Source organism: Schistocerca nitens, chromosome 5, assembly GCF_023898315.1.
Source record: "Schistocerca nitens isolate TAMUIC-IGC-003100 chromosome 5, iqSchNite1.1, whole genome shotgun sequence".
NCBI classification, from domain to species: Eukaryota; Metazoa; Arthropoda; class Insecta; order Orthoptera; family Acrididae; genus Schistocerca; species Schistocerca nitens.
The window spans coordinates 382,462,715-382,490,282 of NC_064618.1; the positions used below are offsets into that span (position 1 = coordinate 382,462,715).

General features: G+C 39.3%; 1 protein-coding gene across 1 annotated transcript in view; it reads left to right on the top strand.

Annotated features, from left to right (window-relative positions):
* LOC126259311 (conserved oligomeric Golgi complex subunit 6) overlaps positions 1-27,053 on the top strand; it is a 119,189-nt gene extending 92,136 nt beyond the window's left edge. Inside the window, exon 10 of the mRNA XM_049955988.1 lies at positions 26,727-27,053. Within this exon, the coding sequence (XP_049811945.1) occupies positions 26,727-26,957 (231 nt within the window). The 3' untranslated portion in view covers positions 26,958-27,053. The remainder of the gene's footprint in view (positions 1-26,726) is intronic.
* The last annotated feature ends 515 nt before the right edge of the window (positions 27,054-27,568 follow it).

Below are 27,568 nucleotides of genomic sequence, written 5' to 3' on the forward strand. Positions count from 1 at the left end.
CCATCCACTCTGTAGATGACTAAATGTTAGGAGAGACAAGAGGCAGGCAGCATAAAGTTGTCTGCACTGTAAAAAGGCTCAAACACAAGAGAGCATCTAAGCTGTGCCGTACCCTCACAGTCAGTAACCACACAAGAGTTGTTTCCCATATATCCTGTTGGCCACATGGGTGGTATGTGTAGCTGGTTTTGTCAGCAAAGGATGAAAGGGTGGTATAATGCCAATGCCACAGGCACTGTACAGGAGCAAGAAGTGGAGCTCGAAGAGTGTTTGAAAGACAGCTGGCGCATTCAAATTAAATTTTTGTGTAAAAATCCTAAAACGTGCTCAGACTTGCTAGTAGTCTTTACATCCCTGCCCCCTTTGCCACAGGGATCTGTGGTTCCTCACAATTTCATGGACAGACTTGCCCATGAAGGATACCTACAGCTTTAGAGGGTAAATTTTTATTGATACTTTAGATTTGTCAAAAGGGTTTGTTACAATAACACTTTTTGGTTGAGACAGTTCAAAAATGAAATAATTTTTACATGTTAACAGAATCTTCTGTCGGTTCTTGGTAGAACAGCATTATAATAAATGAAGAGCACCAGTTTGCTTTTGTTCTACAAACAAAGGCAAACCGGTGCTCTTCATTTATTAATTTTTATATTGTATGTTTCACATAAAACTTCCTGAAAAACTTAATAGTAACACTTCAGTTATTAAACATTAAACTTGTGGGTGTTTTCACTGGAAAAAACTGCTAATTGTAAATGCTCTGAGATACTGGTAAAAATAGTCTTAAAAACAATGGTACTTCGTTAATCATAAACAAAATCTACATGATATTCCCATTAATAAAATTACTGTTTGCTAAATATTGTAGAGCTTGCTAAAAGAAAATATGTTATTTCCTATAAAAGGACACAATTATTCACAATGCACTAGTCACCCCACAAAGTAAGTCTCTTCAGTGTTCACTTACATTCACATCTTCATAGTTCACTGCTTATGTACAAATCCTATACCCTAGATTTACATAAACTAATGTCTAATCCTAAAATTTCTGCTAAAGTAACAAACATAAAAATAAGAGTGACCTAATACCTGTAACTTAGGCAGTGGAGTAATAATATAAAATAAAAAAGATGCATATCTAAAAGCAGAGTCATGGCATTAGTATTGCAAGAAACAAGAGGGAGGGGATGCTCAATGCTTTAAATTCATGTTGCTGGAAAAGGTGTGATAGAAAAATCAGTACTTCCAGAAGGATTCACCGTCATCTATCTGTCATCAACAGTAGACGAAAAACACAGAAGCACTAATAGTATGCAGGAAGCTAAGAATGAACAGGGGCAGGCGAAAATTAACAGGACAGTGCCAGATGTCAATTGCCCACCAATGTAAAATCACAATGCAGACCAGCAATACAGTTTACAGTAGGAAGCTTCATCATCTTACCTGCTGACAAAGGAAATGCTACTGTGCTTCTCTCACGCACAGAATATGATGGCAAGATATACAAACTGCTCGATGATCCTGCATACAGTAAACTAAAAGGAGATCCAACAGATAGAATACAGAGAAAGTCTTTGCAACTCATCAGGAAGAGCTCGATTCTAGTGCAAGTCACCAATGCTTTGCGTTAACAGGCTGCAGTTCCTCCTAGACTCTATGGCCTGCCCTGGATCTATAAGAATGGGATGCCTCTCCATCCCATTGTAAGTAAAATAAGAGTACCTACTTATTTTGTTGCCGAATCTCACATCACTATTGGGACCTCTCGTAGGCAAGTGCAACATCATATTCGAAACTCTGAAGATTTCATAGGTCACCTGAAAACCCTTAGACAGCAATTGTCGCATCTCTTAGTAAGTTTTGATGTTGTGTCCTTATTTACAAAGGTGCCCTTGCAGGAGTCTTTAGAACTCATTAGCAACAAGTTTGAGGAGCACATAGTGGCATTATTTAAACACTTGCTTACTTCAACATACTTTTTATTTCATGACCAATATTTTGAACAAGTGGATGGTGTCACAATGGAAAGCCCTCTGTCTCCTGTGGTGGCCAATCATTTTATGGAGGACTTCGAAGAAAAAGCTCTACAGTCAGCCACTCTCAAACATTCTTGTTTTCTGCGGTATGTGGATGATACATTTGTGGTGTGACCACATGGACTTGATGCGTACGTTTCTTCAGAATTTAAATTCACTCCATCCAAATATAAAGTTCACTGTGGGAGTGGAAAAAGATGGTACTTTACCTTTTCTTGATGTTTTGGTACAAAGGAAAGCAGATGGAACCTTGGGACACAGTGTCTACTGCAAGCCAATGCATACAGAACTATGTTTGCAGGCCACAAGCTGCCATCATCCTGTACAATGCAGTAGTGCACTACATACGTTAGTTCATGGAGTGCATGTGGTATGTATTCCTGAAAGCCTGCCGAATTACATACAACATTTGAACACACTGTTCTGACAAAACGATCTTTTTGAGAGACAGTTATGCAATGCATTTAGGCCCAGGGGCATTCAATCCATGGAGCAGAATGAAGATACGAAGACACCTACCACTTTGGTCTTTTTTGCCATATTTTGGTGCCATGTCAAGAATCGGAGTAGTTCTTAGAAGATGTGACATTAACTGTGTTTTTTGACCAACTGCAAATCTGAGGAACCTGTTGGGTTTGGTTAAGGATGATCTTGGCCTGAAGAAATGTGGTGTGTACAAGATTCCTTGTCAGTGTGGGGTGGCATATATGGGCCAGACATGTCGCACAGTACAAGAATGCTGCGATGAACATCAGCATCTTTCATGCCTACGTCAACCGGAAAAGTCAGCAATTGCAGAACACTGTCTGAATACAGGACGTTGCATGATTTTTGAAAAGACAGAAGTTTTATCCCCAGCATCATCTTTCTGGGATTGCATCATTAAGGAAGCCATACATATCTGTACAGCTGATAATCTCATCAACAGGGATGTGGGATTTCAACTGAGCGTAGCCCGGAACCCTACGTTGGCTGCTATTAAATCATGACAAGAAGATCAAGATTATTTTCGATTACAGACCCGTCATAACATTGGTGTAGTATGGCTTTGTAGTGAGTGATGTCTGGCCACACTGTTAGTAAACATAGCGTACAGCGTACGTGCAGGAGGGCCTCTCTGCGATTGTCAGCAGTGGGCATTTGAGTGTGGTGCCATCTATCTGCAAATCATTGCACATGCGTGATTTTCACACCTGCACTTTCTTTGCACATGTGTTCTATATACAGGGGTGTTGAAGTGCAGGTACCGTGAGTCACACCTAGCCACCAGCAAGGTTAACCACTTGAAGATGTCCGACAGTTGCTCTGAGGGAGTATTTTGGAATTTGCACAACATCATTCAACGGCAAACCTTTGAAGACTATTTACAGGATTAGGAGGGTTCCCCCCTCTCCAGAGGTTGCTTTATGATTGTGTTATCTTAGGTGTTCTGCAAATGTATATTGGTTTGGACCATACTTTCAGGCTCTGATATGGTCTTTGTATCTGACATCAAACATTTTGCCTGTTTGTCCTGTGTATCTGCCATCACAAGTATTACGCTGTAATTAATATACAACTCCTTTCTGGTATATGACTATGAGAGCCAGCAAGTATGGGACAAACCATGCCATATTTGCGGAACACAATCACAACCCATCCCCTAGAGAAGAAGACATGAAAATAATTAGAATCAACAATAAAAAAAACACCTTCTAACTATGCAAGAAAATTACCACATACAAAAAATCAAAGCAGAAAAAAACCTGATTGAATGATGAAGTACATATGACAAACAACTCACTGTTTATAGTAACAGATAAAATAATAAACTCCAACAGAGGATTATTATCACAATAATAGCACCCAACAACTTTCTACTCACTTGTCCCATGAAACCTTCCACAAAACATTTAAACCAAACCTCAAATCAGCTGAACATCAAAACTTTCAACCAGTCTCTGACAGCTATTACATTTGTTTCAGCTTTATGTAACTTGCCCTAAAATAAACCCCCCCCCCCCCCCACACACACACACACACACACACACACACACACACACACACACAGAGAGAGAGAGAGAGAGAGAGAGAGAGAGAGAGAGAGAGAGAGAAAAGTGCAGTTCTGGAATGTCTGGTAACAGCCCTTGATTAACTACCATAACTTCTTCATTGGACTCAAAATGTTTTTCAACTGCAAACAGCTTCAGGTGTGAGAGAGCATAAATCTGTTGAATAAGGTTGACGTCATATTATTTTGCACATGCCATTGCCTTCCAATTTCTCGTGCGTATAAGTAGATTGTTTTGCTATCTAGAGCTTATGTTTTTACAATCCAGAGCTTATGTATTTTTACAATCCAGATCTTAATCACTTTTTCCACACAGTTCAGATGATTTCCATCATACTTGCTATTTGATGTAGATAACTTGGTTTTCCTGTTTCCCTTTATGTAGCATTTAGCAAATTTTGTACAAAGCTTTCTCATAATTAATTCATCTACATCTGCATCATATTTCGTATACCACACAACGGTGTATAGTGGAAGGTACTTCCAGTTCCACTAGCTGATTCCCCCCACGCTGTTCCACTCTCAGGAGGTGCATGGGAGGAATGATTGTCGGTAAGCCTCTGTGTGGGCTTGAATTTCTTGAATGTTCTCTTCATGATTATTATGCTACATGTATGTGGAAGAAAGTAATATGTTGCCTGACTCTTCCAAGCAAGTGCTCTCTTAAAATTGTAGTAACAAAGCTCTCAGTGATGCACAAAGTCTCTCTTGTGCCATTTGCCATGGACATTTTTGATCATCTCGGTAAAGTTCGTGCACCGACTAAATGATCCCATGACAAAACATGCTTCTATTTGTTGGAACGTCTCTCTCTCATCTATTAATCCTCCCAGGTAAGAACCTATATTGATGAAAAGCACTCAAGAATTGATCGAACAAGTGCATTTTATGTGATAATTCCACTTAAGGTTGCTCTGCATAGTTACTCCTAGATTTTTTACTGTAGATACTGTTTCCAGCAGTTTCTCATCAGTAGTGTAGTTCTACAGCCGTGGCTTTCTTTTACTATGTATGCACAATATGTTACTTTTATTTACAGGGTGATTATAATTAAAGTTAAACTTTCAAAAGGCTTTAGAAATAATACCACTGGTCAGAATTACGTCAAATTGCAAAGGAATATCATCAGAGAAGGGGGAAACCGTATGGCAGAAGAAAAAACAAGTGTGAAAATTGATTGATAGGTGGTGCTGTATGTGTCAGAGTACATAAATGGAGAAACCTGTCATGCGCACAAACCATTGAAATTGGTAGAAACACACCAGGTGCACAGCTTTTTCTCCTTTCGCGTATGTGGTTTTTACAGTGACTGTCTCAGTGCATGGTCACGCTCTGTTTGTAAAGCTGTATTACAAGAATGACGACGGTGCACATGTCACTCTACAGAAGTGCCTGGACACTGAAGGATTTGACGTTGGTCCGATGACTTCCATGGGTCTGGAGAAAATGATTCAGAAATTCAAAAAGATAGTTTCTTTTGGTGTGCGACCTGGTAGAGGAGTTTCTTTTGGTGTGCGACCTGGTAGAGGGAGGAAACGAATTGATTAGAGGCCACTGGAAACAGTGGCCACAGCAATGCATTAGGAGACGACTGGTGGTGTGCATACGTGTGCTGCACGGAGAATTTCGCGAACATTGGATATACTCGTGAGCATTGTGCGTAAAATGCTATGAAACATCCTTCTGTGCTATCCATTCAGAATTATCCATGTACACGAGTTGCTTCCTGTTGACCTGCCAGCAAGAGAGCCCTTTGCTTTAGAATTTCTTGCTCGCATGGAAATGGACAATGATTGGCCGTGGAAGATTTTGTGGACAGACAAAGTCAAATTACATTTGACAGGATATGTCAGTACACCGAATTGTTGAATATGGGCAACGGAACATCCACACACAAATCAACCAGTACCACTTCATCCTGAAAAGGTCACTGTGTGGTGCAGGTTTACGGCATCATTTATCATAGGGCCATATTTTTTCAAAGAGACAGGTGCTTCCGCTCCTGTTACCTGTACCATCACTGGTAAGTTCTGTGAGTTTCTTTTCCACAACCACGTCATTCCAGCTCTCCAACAGCATGGACGTGTGGATGGAATCATTTTTATGGAAGATGGCTCACCACCGCACATTGCAAATCCTGTTATGCAGCTGCTGAAGCGCCATTTTGGAAACGCTAGAATTATCAGCCACCATTTCCCTACAGCCTGGCCATAACAATCATCTGATCTTAATTCGCGAGACTTCTGGCTGTGGGGCTATCTGAAAGATGTTGTGTTCAGTGTTCTGATTGCAAACTTGGCTGCACTGAAGGCACTCATTGCGCAACACATTCTGAACGTGACCCCGAAAACACTTTGATCAGTTGTGGAACATGTTGTTTCTCGATTTCAACTTGTTGCAGAAAACGGTGGACAGCATATTGAACATGCTTCGCGCCACTCACACGGAAGTTAATAATCTGATTTGATTTTGATTTATGCTTTTTATGCAGTTTTTGCCCTCAGGACAATTAAATACTGATTTTTCCCATCCAACGTGATATGACCTTGCCATGGTGGATGAGCTAACATAACTAACAGTGTCACACATGTACACCCATGCATACTAAGGAGTACAGCTTGTTTAACGTTAGACATACACCTTAGTCATTTTTGTATGATTCATTTGTCATTTGTAGTAGAGCACTATTAAATTATGCCATTTACAGCGCCATCTATTACTACATTTTGTAACTATTCATTTTTCTTCTGCCATACGTCTTCCCCCCTTCTCTGATAATATTCCGTAGCAATTTGACGTCATTCTGACCAGTGGCATTATTTCTACAGCGGTTTGAAAGTTTAACTTTAATTATAATCACCCTGTATATTCAGGGTCAATTGCCAGTGCCTGCAACATTCATCAATGCTCTGCATGTCATTCTGCAAATACGTACTGTGTTGTGGTGCTGCTACTTTGCTATAGACAGCAGTATCATCTGCCAATAGTCTTAAAGAACATTTGATGCTTTGTGCTAAAGTATTTATACAGATTGTAAACAGTAATGGAGTCCTCCAGAAATTATCTGCCTCTGTCAGTTGTCATGTTAAGAGCGATGTGTTGGGTACTATCTGCAAGGAAATCTTGAATACAGTGCAAATCTGGTCCAATACTCAGTAAGTTCATATTTTTTTACTAAAGGGCAGTGTGGGATGGTGTGTCAAATGCCTTTCTGAAGTTAAAGAACAGAGCATCAACCTGAGCACAGTTGTCCACAGCGCTCTCGATCTCATGGAGGAACACAGCAAGCTGAGTTTCTTAAGATCTCTCTTTGCAGAATCCATGTTGATTGTTAAAGAGGAGATTATCGTTCTCCAAACATGTCATATTTCCTGATTGTAAAATATATCCCATTATTCTACAACAGGTGGATATCAGTTATATAGATCTATAATTATAGGCATCTGTTCTGTGACCCTTCTGGAAAAACAGGAATTACCTGTGCTTTATTCCAATTGCTAGATACCCTTCATTGCTCCAGTGATCTGCAATAAACTGGGGCCAAGTTCTTTTGCATAATCTTTGTAGAATCTTGCAAGTATCTCATCTGGTCCTGAAGTCTTCCTATTGGAACTAGCACAGCTAGATAAGTAATTCTGAACACAAAAACTGCAGGAATAAGGCAAACAGATAGGTAAGATAGAACAGCGCCTATACAGTTGGTAGTTACAGTAACATCACAGAGTATACGAAGCAGTCATAGAGATCTATTACACTTCGTGCACATTCATGCACTACACTTTGCTGCATACACATTCACGTATGAAATTACCGTTCATACACGTCAAAAAGGTTTTGCGTCACCCCGGTTCCCAAAACTCCTGAAGATAGACGTTGACTGTGGATATTGTATCACAGACACAGTCTCTTTGACTATTCAGAGATGTCACTAAAACCACCCAAAGAAGTAAACAACAATTCATGATCAGCACCCATTAGACAGAGGGGGTCCGACAGCCGATCAGTTCCAATCATTCCACCAGAAAGGAGGTACACAGCTCACTTTGTCTGTAACCCCCCCTTGCCTAGATGGTCAATACCACGGTTCAATCGCATCCGCATTGTTACTTTGTGCCAGGAAGGGCTCTCAATGAGGGAAGTGTCCAGGTGTATTGGAGTGAACCAAAGCAATGTTGTTTGGACATGGAGGAGATACAGAAAGACAGGAACTGTCAATGACATGCTTCGCTCAGGCCGCCCAATGGCTACTACTGCAGTGGATGACTGCTACCTATGGATTATGGCTCTGAGGAACCCTGACAGCAACATCACCATGTTGAATAATGCTTCTTGTGCAGCCACAGGACATTATGTTAAGACTCAAGACTGTGCACAATAGGCTGCATGATGCAAAACTTCACTCCCGACATCCACGGCGAGGTCCATCTTTGCAACCACAACACCATGCAGTGCAGTACAGATGGGCCCAACAATATGATGAATGGACTGCTCAGGATTGGCATCACGTTCTCTTCGCCGATAAGTGTCGCATATGCCTTCAACCAGACAATCATCGGAGACGTGTTGGGAGGCAACACGGTCAGGCTGAACGCCTTAAACACACTGTCCAGCAAGTGCAGCAAGGTGGAGGTTCCCCGATGTTATTGGGTGGCATTATGTGGTGCCGACTTACACTGCTGGTGGTCATGGAAGGCGCTGTAACGACTGTACAATACGTGAATGCCATACTCTGACCGATAGTGCAACCATATCGACAGCATATTGGTGAGGCATTCATCTTCATGGATGACAATTTGCACACCCCATCATCCACATCTTGTGAATGACTTCCTTCAGGATAACGACATCGCTCGACTAGTGTGACCAGCATGTTCTCCAGACATGAACCCTATCAAACTTGCCTGGGTTAGATTGGAAAGGGCTGTTATGGACAATGTGACCCACCAGCCCCTCTGAGGGATCTATGCCGAATTGCCGTTGAGGAGTGTGACTATCTGGACCAACAGTGCCTTTTACCGGTGTGTACAGCAATCTGGACCACCACCTGTGAAGGTCTCACTGTAGAGTGGTACAACATGCAGTGTGTGGTTTTCATGAGCAATAAAAAGGGCGGAAATGATGTTTATGTTGATCTGTATTTCAATTTTCTGTGCAGGTTCCGGAACTCCAGAACCAGATTGATGCAAAACTTTTTTTTATCAGTGTATATCCCCAACACCCACTTTCAACAGATATTTCGGATATTATGTTAAAAGTCAATCCATATTGTCCCATTATCTTCTGAAGTTTCTCCTTGTTCTAGGGTTTGGTTAGTAGATCAGCTAACATCCTTTTTTTTGTGTGCATAAATAATGTACTTCAATGTTCCCTTGTTCTACTTGATCTGGGTGTGCACTACATCAATGTGTTTGGTTCTGGCACGAGTAACATTATTTTTGACTACATTTATTACTCTCTTGTTGTCACAGGATATCTTGGTGGGTTGTATACTGCTATTGGGGTCTATATCACTCATTAGAGCACTGATCCACTATTCTTCTTGAATAGTGTGTAGCAGAGCCATATCTCAGCTCCTGCAGTGCTCAAGGCTAATGTTTTCTGTCTTTTACAGGGCCAGGATAGAAGTCCGCCCATTAATCTAACTCACTTTCCCAATCTGCACCACTATAGCCCTCAAATTTTCTATTTCCATTTTTACAATATCTTAGTTTATAGTCTGTTGTTCACTTTGGATATCTAAATATCCTTTTAATGGCTCTCCAGTGTTTCTCTTGGGCTTTTTCAAAATCTGCTTGCAGCTTTTGTGGCTGAAGCAATAGCAGGCCTTGATGTTCGTGACAAATATGAAAGGCTCCCTATTGCATCTGAAAATGGTACATTTTCATTGCATTCTATATCTTCTTCATTGGTCGTTAACTTGGCTCCTGATTCTAACAGTGGAGAAATTGGTTTACAGTGACTCATGCCAAACTTTTCCAAAATTTTCTTAATATATGATGATTGGTCTATGCATACCTCTTCTGTCTTCTGATTTTTAAAAATCTTCATACCCAAGTATTGTTTTACCTCTACCAAGTCGTGCATGTCAAACTTGGTTTTTAATTGTCTTTTAAAATTGTTCATTTGTTCATTATCTTTAGTTAGAATGAAGAAATAATCGACCCATGTAGCCATTATTGTGACATCTTTATTACTTCTTCTATAATAGAGACCAGGATCTGCCATAGATTGTTTGATATGCATCTTTAGCAACTGTTCCAGCAATGGTCTCTCTGTTTCAATCTGTAAGTACTTTTCTTCAATTCCAAAATCTTCCCTTTTTCTAGAAAAGTTTTTCCAGTTTCTTCTGGTGGGATAACATATGTTTCTTTATCTAATTTTACCGCTAGCGAAAACATCTCTCTGTGGTTTATCCCATTCTGGTTCCCTATTACTCGTTACTCCAAAAGAGTAATAAATGGAGTGTCTCTTACCTCAACCAGCAGTTCTCCTGTCCGGACTGTTTGCATTTTTTCTTTTGTACTTGACCTTTGGTGACATTGTGATGCGATGTGACCCATCTTCTGGCAGTTGAGTCATTCAATGTCAAAACATGCAATAATTCAAGGATTTGTTAACCCTCTATCTCAGATTTTCACAAAACTTTGCACATTTACTTGTACTTACAACATAGGAACTTCTGCAAAATCTTTTTGGTCTCAGACTACAACTTTATTTTATATTGAATTTTAAATGTAGTGATAAGCTGAAAACTGGGCTCTACAAGAATGTCAGTGCAAAATGGTACTTACCTACATAAATGCCCATAACTCAGGTTTTTATGACACTTTTGATATGGAATTTTTTCAGAAGTTAAGTAAGGCATGTAGTTAACAGATATCCAGCTATTGAAGCAGTAAAGTTACAAAGAAATTTTTTTTAAAAATATTTGTGTATGTCAATTTTCGATTTCAGAAAAATTCAGAGGATGAGGAAAAATGCTCATATCACATTTCTCCAACCTACTGGGAACCTGATTTTGATCTTAAATAATCCCCTACATTGTAAGATTTCTAATAAAATAAAAAATTTTAATAGATCTTCTGCTAATTGACACACACATCTGAAATCAAAATACTTTTTGCTGTGAAGGAAAAGGATCATTTTAAGTAAGGTCATCCACTCACTGTCTCAGATGCAAAGGTATCAAATTAGCATATTTAAGTATACCTCATTGCAGGCATAAATTATCTTTAAGTGTGAAAATTTATTTCCTTTCATCTGATTAATCCAGTAATTTTGTAAATACTAAAATATATGTGGTTTATGTGTTCAGCCAGTCAGCTGCTCACAGTGATAAAAAAGTGTTCTTAGACTGCAGTAGGTTGTTTGAAACCTTTATAGGCATGAAAACAACACAATTATTGCTGAAATTCATTGTTAACCCTTGAGTGGCCGCACCTGTGTATAAAGTGTGCCAACAAAAAATGATTCTGCACGATTCCACTTTTGTTTCACAACTGCAGACCCATACCTATTCATTATTGCTTCAGGTAACACAATGATAATTTGTGTTGTCATATGTCCAATTGAGCAGCAGTAATATAAAATACAATGTGAGCTAGGCAGAAAAAATTCCCGATCCTTGCAAAAAAAATAGCTCTGATTGTGAGCTAGCAGCCTAATGCCACATTGAGGCAGTTTTCTACAAGTTAATTAGTGATCAAATAAGCATCTGGATGGGATCTGATGCCACTGCACTACTTAATGCTTTGGGTGGGTCATTACTGTCTCTGTAACACCTGTCCTTGCCAACAGGGTGCTGTACTGAAAACTTATTTCATTATTGTTTAATAAAACAGTGGTGTACCTCATATTATGTAAGTTTATTTTCCTGTTGTTTACATAAACTAAGATTAAACTGTGATTTTGGTCACACATGACTCACCTTGGCAACATAAATGAAACTACTCTATACATGTGTACAAAGTGCGCCGTGTGCCCGCTCGTGTTATAAAAAACGGCACGCCTGCTCGAGGGTTAAGAATAACTGGCATCCAACAGTTAGTCTATTTGGCCTCAGTTGATCTTTGTCTTTCTGTGAGACAAGTTATATCTGTTTGTGGTGCAGCCCCATCATTCCACTTGTATAAAGTATGTTTTTAAGTGAATTAGTGCTCAGTTAATTGCAGTGGAAAATATGAATTCATGCACTGTTGAAAAATTACTAAAACCACCATGTCATGTGACAACCTATACCTTAGTAAAAACTTTACAAAAAGTAAAAGAGCTGAGTGAAGACCAACAATATTTGTTTGAATAGTTCTGGAAGTGTGTAGTGAAAGCTATCGGAATGAGCCGACGTGGTGTAGTTTAATGCTGTCTTCACTACCAGTAAAAGTAATTATGAAACTGAATGTGGCACAAATACCGGAAATAAACACTTGTAGATCATGAGAACTCCACTACATGGAAATCTGCTGTGTAAGCATACTTACACTTGTATGGTTTATGGGATGTAGTGAATAGTACACTGAAGCCTATTGAGCAAAATTATGCAAATGAGGACCAAAAGGCAATATCAAATCTGATACTATTGATTGATCCAGTAAACTATGTACACAAAGAGAAAGCTGTGACAGCAAAAGAAGTTTGTGACAAGCTACAGAGCGAAGACATGTCTTACAAGAAAAGTCTGATTACATATCGCACTTTCAGGCACTATATCACAACAAACTAAGAAGAAAAGGACATCTCTTGGTATATCTTTAATACACGGTAGCATTGAAACTGCAGATTTGCGCAATAAGCAAGTATAAGTACAAAATCCACCAAATACACCATGATAGCTTTGGCAACTATGAAATCAAGATTGCACAGTACAGTGTGCTTATGTTAGTCAATCTGAGCACAGGATACATGATCTAGTTAGTTACAGCGAGCTTAGCAGACATAATCTATTCAGCCAGCGGCAACATGACTACTTTGTCACTCGCACACGCGAATTAATATACACTCAGTATAGAAACAGTAGACTATGGCTTCACATATCACTTTGGTTATGCTAGAATGTAAGATTAGATTAGATTAGTTTTCGTTCCATAGATCCGTGCTGAGGAGATCCTCGTGGATGTGGAACATGTCAATTTCTTTTTTTTTTTTTTTTTTTTTTTTTTTTTTTTTTTTTTTTTTTTTTTAAGCTGAAATAACAATACTAATAGTATGAGTATATACAACACATCATTTGTTTCTATTAAAAAATTTGTCAATGGAGTAGAAGGATTTGGCCCCTAGTAAGTCTTTCAGGCTCCTTTTAAACTGATCTTAATTGTAACTAAATTTTTTAATGTTTACTGGCAAATTATTGAAGATGAGTGTTCCTGAGTAGTGGACCCCTTTTTGAACTAAAGTAAGTGCTTTTAAGTCCTTGTGCAGATCATTTTTGTTCCTGGTATTGTATGTATGAACTGAGCTGTTTGTTGGAAAAAGAGATATATTATTTAGAACAAATTTCATTAATGAGTAAATATACTGATAGGCAGTAGTTAGTATACCCAGTCCTTTGAAGAGGTTTCTACAGGACATCCGTGAATTTACTCCACAAATAATACGTATTACACGCTTTTGGACTCTGAAAACTTTTGTTTGACTTGAAGAGTTACCCCAAAATATTATACCATATGACATTACGGAATGAAAGTAGGCAAAGTATGCAAGCTTTTTCATTTTTATGTCGCCTATGTCTGCTAACACTCGAATTGCAAATACAGATTTGTTAAGGCGTTTCTGCAGTTCTGTGGTGTGCTCTTCCCAGCTGAATTTATTATCAAGTTGTAATCCCAGGAATTTAAGACTGTCAACCTCTTCTATCTGCTCTTCTTTGTATTTTATGCATATGCTGGATGGAAACCTCTTACAGGTTCTGAATTGCATATAGTGAGTCTTTTCGAAGTTTAATGTCAGTGAGTTGGCTTTAAACCATTTATTAATATCCATGAAAATATCATTAGCAGATCTTTCTAGAACTACACTTGACATACTATTTATTGCAATACTTGTCGTCTGCAAACAAAACGAACTCTGCTTCTGGCAGTGTAACTGATGAGAGATCATTAATGTACACAAGAAAAAGCAATGGCCCTAAGATGGATCCCTGTGGGACACCACATGTAATTTCTTCCCATTCTGATGATGACTGATGACTTAATTCACTAGTCCCTTGCACTGACACCCTTTGTTTCCTGTTAGTGAGGTATGACTTGAACCATTTTGCAGCACTGCCCGTGACACCATAGACTTCTAATATACTTAAAATGACAATATTTTAAGTTGATGTGAATGAAGCAATGACATTGTTACTCTTGAGCACAAGTAATATATGAGTTTTTTATTCTGGATATGTCGTGGCTTCCATATCTCCATTTCCAAACGCTTGGTATGGCTTGGACGTAACAATAGAACTTAGTCCTAGAACATAAGGAGGGGGGGGGGGGGGCACTATAACATTTGTTACTATCTTAAATTTTAATACTCCATATTTTATTCAGAGGAAGTTGTAATTTATAGTTTCTGCACTAGTTAATTAAAACTAAGAGGTCTCCAGATCTGGGACATTTTGTACTTATTTTGTTTAAGTTCAAAATGTCCTGTTTAACACCCTATCACTGCTCAGAGTATTGGTGGAAACCACGAATTTGTACCAACTGCAATCGTAAATTCTTGGAGGGTTTAGTGATACATGATTTAATTGCTGAGAGTGAAACAGTGACTTTTATATTCTTTGTTATTACAAATACTGTCCTACTGTTCTATGAATAGGTCACAGTTTCCAGTAGTGTGGTTAAACTGTTTTTGGATCTATTTTCCAAATATATTGCAGTTTCCTATGGTGGTGTTAGGCTGAAACAGAAGAGCACAGCTTGAATTGGCAGAAAAAATCTGGTTCTGGAGAAAGACTGAACTTTCACATAGCCAGAGGTCTAGGTTAGGTTGAAATGGAACAGTTTGGTTATGAGTTTGTGAAGTAAAATTTGGGAAAAGGAAACACAACAAAGGCTGTGAAATTGTAGGAAATTGGGTGTTCGGTGGAATTCAGCGATGGCCGAAAAAATGCTTCGTGGAGCCCGTTAAATCGTTAATGGCTGCTTCATTTCATACAATACTCGGTAGTGAAGGTTTTCAGTATCTTATAGTGAATGACAGTCTGAACTTCGTAGATATGGTTCTGTTCACACGCAGAATGTGCACATAATGTTGCGGGATGTCAGGGGTGCCATCCCACGATATGGAAAATTTGGAAATTTGTGGTAATTTCCTATGGGACCAAACTGCTGAGGTCATCGGTCCCTAGGCCTACAAACTACGTAATCTAACTTAAACTAACTTACGCGAAGGACAAAACACACACACACACACACACACACACACACACACACACACACACACACACAAGGGAGGACTTGAACCTCTGACAGGGGGAGCCGCGTGAACCATGGCCAGGTGCCTCAGACCGCACAGCTACCCCGCGTGGCCCACGATATGGCAGAAAGACCAAACATTTTGCATGTTACCTAGCTGGGTACTTGTTCCATCAAGCACATTGCCAGAGCGAAATATTACGTCACTTTTTTGTTGAAGCGGGTAAACATTACCTTCCTGGCAGAACTGTGATGCAGTAATTGTTTCAAAATATCCTCGAAGCATGAGTAGCAATCACAATTTTGTGGCTTTCAGGGAAACCAGCACCTTCAATTTCCAAACATTGCAGGTGTGTTACACGATCGCCTTGTTTGGTACTGTACTTGATCTTGGCATATCTACTTTATTTGTGTTTCATTCTTAACATTATTTCATCATTTGTGTGCTCCTGCATTGAAAATGTGATAATATGATTGGCTGGTCACATAATGTGTAACATGCTCTCATTGGCTGAGGATAGTGTAACAAAAGCACGTCACACAGCACAGTCTCAATTTCACAGTTTCCAAAACTATCATGCTGTATTTGATGGATTTTGTGTTTATACTTGCTTATTGTGCAAATATGCAGTTTCAATGTTACAGCCATTAAAGACCTATCCAGGAAACATCCTTTTTGGTCAGTTTGTTGTTACAGTATTTGGAAGTGCGATACTGATATACAAAAATTCTACCTCCATTTGACCCATAAACAGATCCTCTTAAACGATGATGGACACCAGTGTTCTCAGTGTAGCCAAACACACAGCAGAAATGTATGTTTCATCATAATCATAACCCTTCCTCGAAGCACAGGCTTTGAACATGCATTTGCTATCAATTGATTTCTTCTTTGGACAGCACTCAATCAACTCCTATGTGTCATTAATTTCCAGTGGCTTTATTTCTTCATTGATTGCTTCCCTCCATTCACGTTTATCGTGTCTCCCTTGTATATCTTTATAGCATTCAGGAACATCAACAACAAATATTTCAGCATGCAAGGCCAGTACTGTATAAATGTCAAATCATGCTGGCATCCTTCATTCCCTGTTGCTTTATCAAAGTGTTTATGCCTTTTCAGGCATATTGACCAGTTCTCTTGAATCTCCCATCATCTTTTCTTCAATTTTGTCTTGATCTGTCTGGTATTTTACTGTCCTGTTTCCATCTTTCTGTCCTGTTCTTATCTTCTCCTGAAAGCCACTGTTCACTAGTTGTCCCATCAAAAGTGAATTTTGTCACCAAAAATTGCATCCTTTCCTGGAATTAATTTATTCAGCTCTGGACACCAAAATCTGTATCCAGTTGGACAATAGTCAGTAAAACTGCATCTAAGTAAATGTGAGTCAAATTTTTTAACTACAAGTTCCTTTGAAATTTTTGAAAAGGCTGTACAGCCAAAAGCCTTCGTCTCCAAGTCGGGTTTTCTCCCGTACCACAGAGCTGCTGGTACTTTTCCCTCCAATGCTGCAGTTGGACTCCTATTTGTAATGCAAACTGTGGCCAACTGGCTTCTGCCCAGAAACTCTTGACAAGGTTTGATTTTAGGATCATACAATGCACTTCATCCAAAATAGTTGTATTTCGACATTCAGAAACTCCATCTGCTGTGGTGAATATCGCATTGTGAACTCAAATCGAGTGCCCAAGACTTCATGGAATGTCTTCAGCTCATATGATACACACTCTCACCCATTGTCACAATGAAGATGACTTACTTTTAATTTAAAATTAGCTTTAGACATTGATTGATAAATTTTGAAAAACTTTGGCACTTCTGAGTTTGCTTCTAGAAAATACACACAATCAAAACGAGTAAAATCATCAATAAATGTTAAAGCTTACAGTATTTTTTATCATCATATGAGTTTGGATTAATTTGACTAGTTAGATAACTATTAATAAGTTGTAGCAGTTGTTGTTTTTACTCAACATGTTTTATAGGAATGTGACATTTGTTTTCCTGTAACTGAGTTTTCAGTTTTGAAGTTCATTCCGTCAACTTGCATCTGCAACTTGCAGGTATTATCATAACTCAGATTAGCCAGCCTTTCGCACCATAATTCTGCCATGTCTGTCAGTGAAGCTATATGACATTAAAGTCCCTTATGTATAAAATTTAGCATGTACATGGTCGACTGACTCCTCTGAGCAATGGCAAGAGTCGCATTGTTCTTTTGAATGATATCTTTAAAGTCCTCAAAAACTACTTGCAACCTTTTTTATACTAGTTTACGTATTGACAGCAGGTTGTAGGTGAAGTCTGGAACAAACAAAATTCTGTAATCAAGATTGGGGTTTTCTTACCGTTTACACAACTCATAACTTTAATTTCACCAACACACTTAGCATATAGAAATATACGAGACTTTGCAACATTGATTTTAATTGACTGTATGAAGTTTTTTCACATTTTTCAATTGTACATTAGTATTTATTAAATTCTCTGTAGCTCCGGAATCCAAATACCTTTTAATTTTAGTTACCATTGATGAATTTGTATAAATGGCTGCAGGGAAACAGTAATTATTCTCTTTTCCATCTTGATCATCAGAGGCTGCCCCTGTAGAGTTTTGTTTGCTTCTGTGCTTCATTTTTCTTTGGTTTTCGACAGTCCAATATTTTGTGTCCTTTCAACCCACAATTGTAACACTGAAAAATAAGGCAGTTAGTAACTCAGCTATCTTATTTAATACTGTTAACACACTTACCAGGTTTCAAGTTCTGTCCTGACAGCAAAAAAAAACACCATCAATGCATGACAACAACTTTCCTCTTTGTCTCTTCATCCAAAAGTCAGTTCTTCACAAAATCTAGAGTTACTGTATCTGATGACAGTGTTTTTAGTGCTGTGACAAGATTATCATAATCCAGTTACACTCCAGATGATCGTAATTCTCAACTTAAGTTGTCCTGCTGCAGAAAATAATCAGTAAGCAAGTTATTTTTTAATCAAATTTCATCATTAGCAAAGTTTTCCAAATTAACAACTGATTTTCCATTACTTGTCATTCAAAAACATTACACAGCAGCAACCATAGAGCAAACAAGGTAGCTTTGTCTTTGGCACACTCCAGATAATTATCCAAATTATTTGTGTCTTACATTTGTTGTCACGTTTCTTCAAAGTTGCTAATTGCGTGTCTTTCTTTGTGCTTACTTCTGCAGTCTCATCCTCTTCTTATATAACTGTTTCAGAATATTTCATTCAAATACATCTACATCTACATTCATACTCCGCAAGCCACCCAACAGTGTGTGGCGGAGGGCACTTTACGTGCCACTGTCATTACCTCCCTCTCCTGTTCCAGTCGCGTATGGTTCGCGGGAAGAACGACTGTCTGAAAGCCTCCGTGCGCGCTCTAATCTTTCTAATTTTACATTCGTGATCTCCTCGGGAGGTATAAGTAGGGGGAAGCAATATATTCGATACCTCATCCAGAAACGCACCCTCTCGAAACCTGGCGAGCAAGCTACACCGCGATGCAGAGCGCCTCTCTTGCAGAGTCTGCCACTTGAGTTTATTAAACATCTCCGTAACGCTATCACGGTTACCAAATAACCCTGTGACGAAACGCGCCGCTCTTCTTTGGATCTTCTCTATCTCCTCCGTCAACCCGATCTGGTACGGATCCCACACTGATGAGCAATACTCAAGTATAGGTCGAACGAGTGTTTTGTAAGCCACCTCCTTTGTTGCTGGACTACATTTTCTAAGCACTCTCCCAATGAATCTCAACCTGGTACCCGCCTTACCAACAATTAATTTTATATGATCATTCCACTTCAAATCGTTCCGCACGCATACTCCCAGATATCTTACAGAAGTAACTGCTACCAGTGTTTGTTCCGCTATCATATAATCATACAATAAAGGATCCTTCTTTCTATGTATTCGCAATACATTACATTTGTCTATGTTAAGGGACAGTTGCCACTCCCTGCACCAAGTGCCTATCCGCTGCAGATCTTCCTGCATTTCGCTACAATTTTCTAATGCTGCAACTTCTCTGTATACTACAGCATCATCCGCGAAAAGCCGCATGGAACTTCCGACACTATCTACTAGGTCATTTATATATATTGTGAAAAGCAATGGTCCCATAACACTCCCCTGTGGCACACCAGAGGTTACCTTAACGTCTGTAGACGTCTCTCCATTGATAACAACATGCTGTGTTCTGTTTGCTAAAAAATCTTCAATCCAGCCACACAGCTGGTCTGATATTCCGTAGGCTCTTACTTTATCAGGCGACAGTGCGGAACTGTATCGAACGCCTTCCGGAAGTCAAGAAAAATAGCATCTACCTGGGAGCCTGTATCTAATATTTTCTGGGTCTCATGAACAAATAACGCGAGTTGGGTCTCACACGATCGCTGTTTCCGGAATCCATGTTGATTCCTACACAGTAGATTCTGGGTTTCCAAAAACGACATGATACTCGAGCAAAAAACATGTTCTAAAATTCTACAACAGATCGACGTCAGAGATATAGGTCTATAGTTTTGCGCATCTGCTCGACGACCCTTCTTGAAGACTGGGACTACCTATGCTCTTTTCCAATCATTTGGAACCCTCCGTTCCTCTAGAGACTTGCGGTACACGGCTGTTAGAAGGGGGGCAAGTTCTTTCGCGTACTCTGTGTAGAATCGAATTGGTATCCCGTCAGGTCCAGTGGACGTTCCTCTGTTGAGTGATTCCAGTTGCTTTTCTATTCCTTGGACACTTATTTCGATGTCAGCCATTTTTTCGTTTGTGCGAGGATTTAGAGAAGGAAGTGCAGTGCGGTCTTCCTCTGTGAAACAGCTTTGGAAAAAGGTGTTTAGTATTTCAGCTTTACGCGTGTCATCCTCTGTTTCAATGCCATCATCATCCCGGAGTGTCTGAATATGCTGTTTCGAGCCACTTACTGATTTAACGTAAGACCAGAACTTCCTAGGATTTTCTGTCAAGTCTGTACATAGAATTTTACTTTCGAATTCACTGAACGCTTCTCGCATAGCCCTCCTTACGCTAACTTTGACATCGCTTAGCTTCTGTTTGTCTGAGTGCAGTACAGCACTCCGAAATTTCCAGTTACAAAAATTGATTCCATTGAACAGTGGAATTTTATGTTTCTCTGCCTATCGACCATGGTCAGTAGTTAGATTGCGTCCCTTGTATTATACTAGCAAATTATGTGTTCTGTAAATCAACACATCTCTGGGCCCATAACCAGATAAATTTAGAGAGCTGTGGGCATTCTTCAGGCACACGAATTGTCAGTTTACTTGTAGTTATAGATACTTATTTGATGAACTGCAGTCTTCCATTCTTCAAAATTATGACTGCACTGCTTCATTATAATTCTTCAGTGTTTCACAAGAAGCATCATTTTTTATTGATGGGTAGAATCTTTACAGTAACATGCTAGTTTCTTTGAATCTCACCATTCATATAAATTCAGGTGTCCTTTTTCATCACTCCTTGTTCTCAGCTTGTCATTTAGTGTCACACAAATGATTACTAACCTTCTCATTACTTGTAACTATATCTTGGTCCATAAAACGCCATTGAGTATCCTCTTCAAAGTCATTTTATGTTCAGTTTCTGTAACCTCTTCCTTTCCACAGGTATCTGATGTATCGACAACCCTTTCAGTCTGTTGCAACACTGGTTTGTGTAGTTGTGTGCATTCGAACTTCACATCCCTACATACACAGGCATGCCATTTTTTTTAATAAATATAAAGACATTATTGTAACCACCCACATATCCTTTTGAAGATTTAGCACCAAACTACATCTGTTTCTGGATGGGAATCCATGCATAGAATTCCGATCAGGTATCGCCAAATTATAAAACTATCTTCCTTCTTCAAGAATATCTCATTTAGAAGTTTACCTTTAATTTTTAGGAGGACTGTTTGAAATCAGCCAGAATCGTCTCACTCCCACAATGCTTTTGGTAGGTCTTCAGCAGAGTAGAGCCAAGAACAATCCATCTCACATAGGATCCTACTTTGCCATTTAGCAACTCCATTCGGCTGAGAATTATGTGAGGCATTAATTGAATGTTTCAGTCGAGTGCACATATTGTTTATTTTGATGACCCTCATTTTTTCCCCTTTCTGTAAGGTATCGCCATTTTCAGCAACAACACAGCAACAATCTTCACAGCCAAATGATGAAAAGTCCATTTTCACCACAGGATGCAGCAGCAGCAGCAGCAGCAGTTGCAATATTATTTTTGAAAAATACCCACAGCTTGCTGTAATTTTTCATTGTTTGATGAGGTATTCCTTTTTTGTGCTGCTTTCTTAACAGAAAATAAATTAAAAGATTCATTTGGAGAAAACCAAACATCTTCAGAATATTGTTCCATCCAGTGAATACCTTTACATCAGTTTGAACTATACCAGATGGTTCAAGCAGTACACCATTTTTGTCGATATCCATTTTTCTTGGAGTTAAAAATGGCGCATTCATAGTGTACCAATAACACTGACTTATTTTATGATGTGTTGCACCGCTGTCAATGTACTACTCATTACGGTCCAGTTTGTTTGTATCTATAGAAGAACTGTTGTCTCTCACCATTAAAAATTTCTTCTCAGTTTTTGAAGTATCTGTGTGGCTATAATTTCTTAAACTTTCCATTAATGTTACACAATTTGAGAACACGGCACAGACTTTTCTTTCATCTGTAGGACGACATGCATTTGATCAGTGGTCCTTTTCCTTACATCTAAACAATCAAAACGCGTGTTACAGTGTTTTGCTAAGTGACTTACTGTTTCACATGAAAAGAATCTTCTGTCTCAATTTCTTTTACAATAAGACAGTTTTGATATACCTGCTTCAGACGTAGTTTGACTGGCTTTTGTTGCTGTTGGTTTACTTTCATTTTCAATGTCATTGCTGTAGCAATACTTTCACTATGGTCTAATATTCTCAACTCAAAATTGAAACTCCATTCTTGTAACTTATTCCACATTTTTGTCACTTTTGCTAAACAGAAAAATCATCCTACCTTTTTTAATATTTCTATTTAAGGCTGAAATCATCGATGCTGTAACCACTTTATGATCACTGATTCCCTGTTCTGCATTAACTGTTTCAAATAGTTCATCTGTTTGTCACCAGAAGGTCTAATATGTTATTGCCGCTGTTTAACTGCTCAAGGTAGTTTTCAGATAATTCACTTTAAGAGTACTCATCCGGATTCTTTGTCCCTGCCACCCATTATAAACATTTGAGTTTCCCAGTCTATATCTGGTAAATTAAAATCTCCACCCGAAACTGTAACATGGTGGGGAAATCTATTAGCACATTAATATTGTTATTCCCTGTTGCATTTTGCCTACTGCTGTCTTGTCATGTCTCAGGAGGCATCTTGTCGGGCCTAGGGAGGGAATTCTCTTACCTAAAAAAACCCACATGTACACTCCACACGTACTCCGCTACCCTTGTAGCCGCTTCCTGCGTGTAGTGCACGCCTGACCTATTCCGGAGGACCCTACCTTTCTCCACCTGATAGTGGAGCTCGAGAAATTTGCACCCCAGATCTCCGCAGAATCATCTGAGCCTCTGGTTTAAGCCTTCCACTCGGCTCCAAACCAGAGGATCGCCGTTGGTTCTGGGAACAACACTACAGATAGTTAGCTCAGATTCCACCCCACGAGTGAGGCTTTCTGCCTTCACCAACTCCGCCAACCCCCTGTATGAAATGAGGATGACCTAAGAAACCCAGACAGCAGGAGTCATTGGTGCCAACATGAACAATAATTTGCAGTCGCGTGCAGTCATTGTTCTCTATCGCCGCCGGCAGGGCCTCCTCCACATCTCGGATGAGACCCCCCGGCAATCAGACAGAGTGAACACTGGCCTTCTTCCCCGACCTTCCCACTATTTCCCTAATGGGCTCCATCAATCGCCTAACATTGGAGCTATCAATCACTAATAAACCCCTCCCCCAGAGTGCCTGCTCAGACCTTGCTGAAGGAGCGGCCCCATGTCCACTCACAGGCAGAGCGGGCGATGCCACACGGCCAGCCTCCACATTGACCCTCTGCCTCGTGTGACGTGAATGCCATTGAGCCCGCCACTCCCCTTGGGGAGAGGGTGGCCCAACCACACCCGGTACCCACGAAGATGTCTCGACGGCAGGGACCATGGGTGAAGCATGTAACACCTGGGGTGTACCATGCGATGCACCAGACTCCCCACTGCCGCTACACTCAGAGGCAGCAGCCTGAAGATGGCTGACCACGGCCATCAACACGTTCAGCTGTTCGCGAACAGTGGCCAGCTCCTCCTGCGTCCGTACACAGCACTCACACATCCTATCCATCCTAAGAAATCAGCAATTTACTGTAGAGAGCTAAGTAATCAAATTTTAACTAGACTGCTAATTCACTAAAGGCGGCTGATAGCTGACTAAACTGTGGTTACTAGACATTTCTTGTTGGAAACAATGAAAATAAGCACTAACTGTCTCTGGACTGTATTCAAAACAAACACAAAAGCTATGGAACACTATTACTGGTACTCGAAAATTAAAGCTTCCTAAAAGCAAAAACACGTGGAAAAAGAAGTGACAAGTAAGAAAAACACAGTTAATACTTAAATTTATTTAGCTTGCTGCACAGGAGATGTGAAGCAGAGGCAGTTAAGGCACTGTTGAGGAGAAAAAAAAAAAGAAAAGAAAAAAGAAAAAAATTACTTTCACAGAAATAATGCATAAGCGTGAATCGATAAATGAAATTGATTATTCTGAAGTCTTTGGTGTTCATGCTGGTAAGAACCTGAACTAGAAGTCACATGTTACAGATTCTCTTAAACAGCAGATCTCTGCAATTTTTATATTTTGGATTTCATATTTTGAAAATGAAAGTGTCAAGATTACTTTTCCTATTTTCATTCACTAAAGTACAATGACAACATCCTGGAGTATTACATCACTGAGGAAAAACGTGTTTATTACACAGGAGGATTTAATAAGGCTAATATATGGTGTCCCTGTAGAAACTTGTATGGAGAGCTCTTTAAACAGTTGTGCGTACTGACAACAGCCTCACAATACATTTACTCACAAATGAAGTTTAACAATAATCACAGTTCGAAAGCAAAAGTGCCATTCAACTTAAGTGCAAGAGCCAATTCATGATAAATGTAAAATTGGAAAGTCCTGGTTTGAATATAAACTGTGGAAAGAGTGAAGATAACCAGTTGTATGCTAACTTTTAGACAAACACACACAGCACATTGGAAACAGTGGACATAGGGATGTTTAGGAGTGTGGAAATCGAGCATACAGGCATATGACAAAAGTGACACCCAGTCACCTGACCACACTCGAAGTCCGTGAGTTCCATGGAGTGCCCCATTCTGCTCTCTCACAATGTCTAATGACTACTGAGGTCACTGGTATGGAGTACCTGACAGTAGGTGGCAGCACAATGCACCTAATATGAAAAAGTCTGTTTTTAGGGGTCGATTTGTTTTTGATCATGTAGTGTTGGTTACAAATTACGTAATAATTATTGCAAAAAGTATGTATAATAATACTTCGAAAAAAAAATTTTGAGGTGAATTCTTGAGCAATTGCATACATAGTTGGCTTTTCTATGGAAAAGTCGAAGTTATTCAACCAGGTAACCCACGAAATGTTTGGTGTACAGCAATGAAATTTATAATTATGCTTGTCACAAACATTCCACTGCGGCAATTTGAGCTGTGTTCATAGGATCCTGTCCAATCCCACTCTCAGGAAAAATGGAACACAGTTTTGACAGCCGGTATTATAGGTGATAGCTTAGCTTTCCATGTAGATATATTCAATGTATATTAATTTAAACAATTAACTTTCCCATTTATGTGTTCATGCTACTTAAGTTGTGTTGCTGTAGGCTGACTGCATCAAAAGTCCAATGCTATATCTGCTGTTGTTGGCTTTTGAATCACATAAGACCAACTATGATTGGCTGACAAAAGCCCATTGCAATATCTATTTCAGTGCATCATAAGCTACTGTGCTTTAGCTAGTAGAATTCATACTTACTTTCTTAATATGACTAGAAGAAGGGATTGGTTGGTAGGACATGTTCTGAGGCATCAAGGGATCTCCAATTTAGTATTGGAGGGCAGCGTGGAGGGTAAAAATCGTAGAGGGAGACAGAGATGAATACACTAAACAGATACAGAAGGATGTAGGTTGCAGTAGGTACTGGGAGATAAAGAAGCTTGCACAGGATAGAGTAGCATGGAGAGCTGCATCAAACCAGTCTCAGGACTGAAGACAACAACAACAACAACAATATGAAAATATGTGTGTCTATGTTGCCGCATTTGCTGGGTTTGTTTCCTAAAGTGCCAAGAAGTTAAACACCAATGTCTGTTATACCATTCAAAAAATTTGTAAGTTTTACAGTGCCAAGGGAAAGTATCTTGTCACTTAACATGAGGGCATATGCATTTTTAAGTGGAAAATCCTCAAATGCACTGCTTCCAATAAATTATATTCTTAGGATATGGACATTGTAGAATTAGTCCAATTTTCTTTCTTTGTATCATAAGAAATCTCTAATGCACTATAAAAAAAAAACTCCAAGCCAGGAGGAAAAAACACTATACAAACCAACCTATCAAGAAATAAACATAAAAAATTTGGAAAGAAGGTAGAACGGAAACTTCGTTGCAGATTGAAACTGGGTGCCGGACTGAGACTTGATTTTAGAACCTTTGCCTTTTGCGAGCAAGTGCACTACTGGCTGAGCTACCCAAGCCTGACTCACGACCCATCCTTACAGCTTCAGTTCTGCCAGTACCTCATTTCCTACCTTCCAAACTTCACAGAAGCTCTCCTGCGAACGTTGCAGAACTGACACTTCTGGAAGAAAGGATATTGCAGTGACGTGGCTTAGCCACAGCCTTCAAGGGGGTATGTGAAGACGGGAAAAAGTGCTTGCAACAATATGTTGATGCGGAAGGTTTCTTTGTTTAAGAATATTAACTCACTGTACGTTTATCCTTATTTATTTTTTTACTCATTTCAGTACTTACTTGACAAATATAGTGTGCACCGCCATTAGTCCTTTTTATATTTTAAAAAAGTGTTAATTATGTCAGATTTACACTCTCCTAGTATAGTTATATATTGATGTAATTTTTAAAATTATTATTCCACATTTCATGTAAAACCTTTCTTTTTTTTCCTTGCAGAGCAAGCTGGAGAACTTTGTCAACCTGCCAGATGTGTTTGTTTTACCACAGGTCAACATGCTTCTTAGCAGCAGCCATCGAACAGCTGTACAGAGACGAGCATATGAAGTAATAGCTGCTATTTATCGCCAATTATATGAAGCTGTTCATAATCCAGCTAATGAGTACCAAAATCCAGATGCTTTAATGTCCATTCCACCAGAGAAGATACTTGAAAAACTTCTGGGGTGAAAACACTACACAATTTTCATATTGTCATTTGTAAACAGATTTGTACAAACATATTTTGTGTGCCACTGTATATAAATAAAGTGTTTATTGTAGCAACTGATTTGTTTTCTAATTGAGTAGAAGTGTGGGTCTTTTCCTAAAGTAGGTTTTGATCATTGTTGACAGCAGTGAAAAATTATAAATGGAATCTAATGCCAATGGTGATGCATGGTGCCCACTGTTGCCTCTAGCACTGTGTATGGGATAGTTCCTCCATTACTGTGGCAGACACAGAGTTAGAAGTGCAAGGGCGATTTTTACTTCATTTATTGACCAATTACTCCATATATCCGTACAGTGAGAGGTCCTTTCCTATCCTGAAATCGTGTTACAGCATCTGTCTCCTCTTATGGTATCACAGTGGCTATGGCTTTCACTAACTTCTTAGGGAACTCTGCCTGTATCATTCTTGAAACATCAGGTGGCAGCTCTCTTAAAAATGCAGCTGGTGCCTTCTGTGCTGCCTCTTGTAAGAAGACCCTGTTGATATTATCGTTGTCCATAAACTGATATGTGCTGATGTTTAGCTTCCTAATTCTGTCTGCAAAGTTATCGATGAACTTATTTTTGCA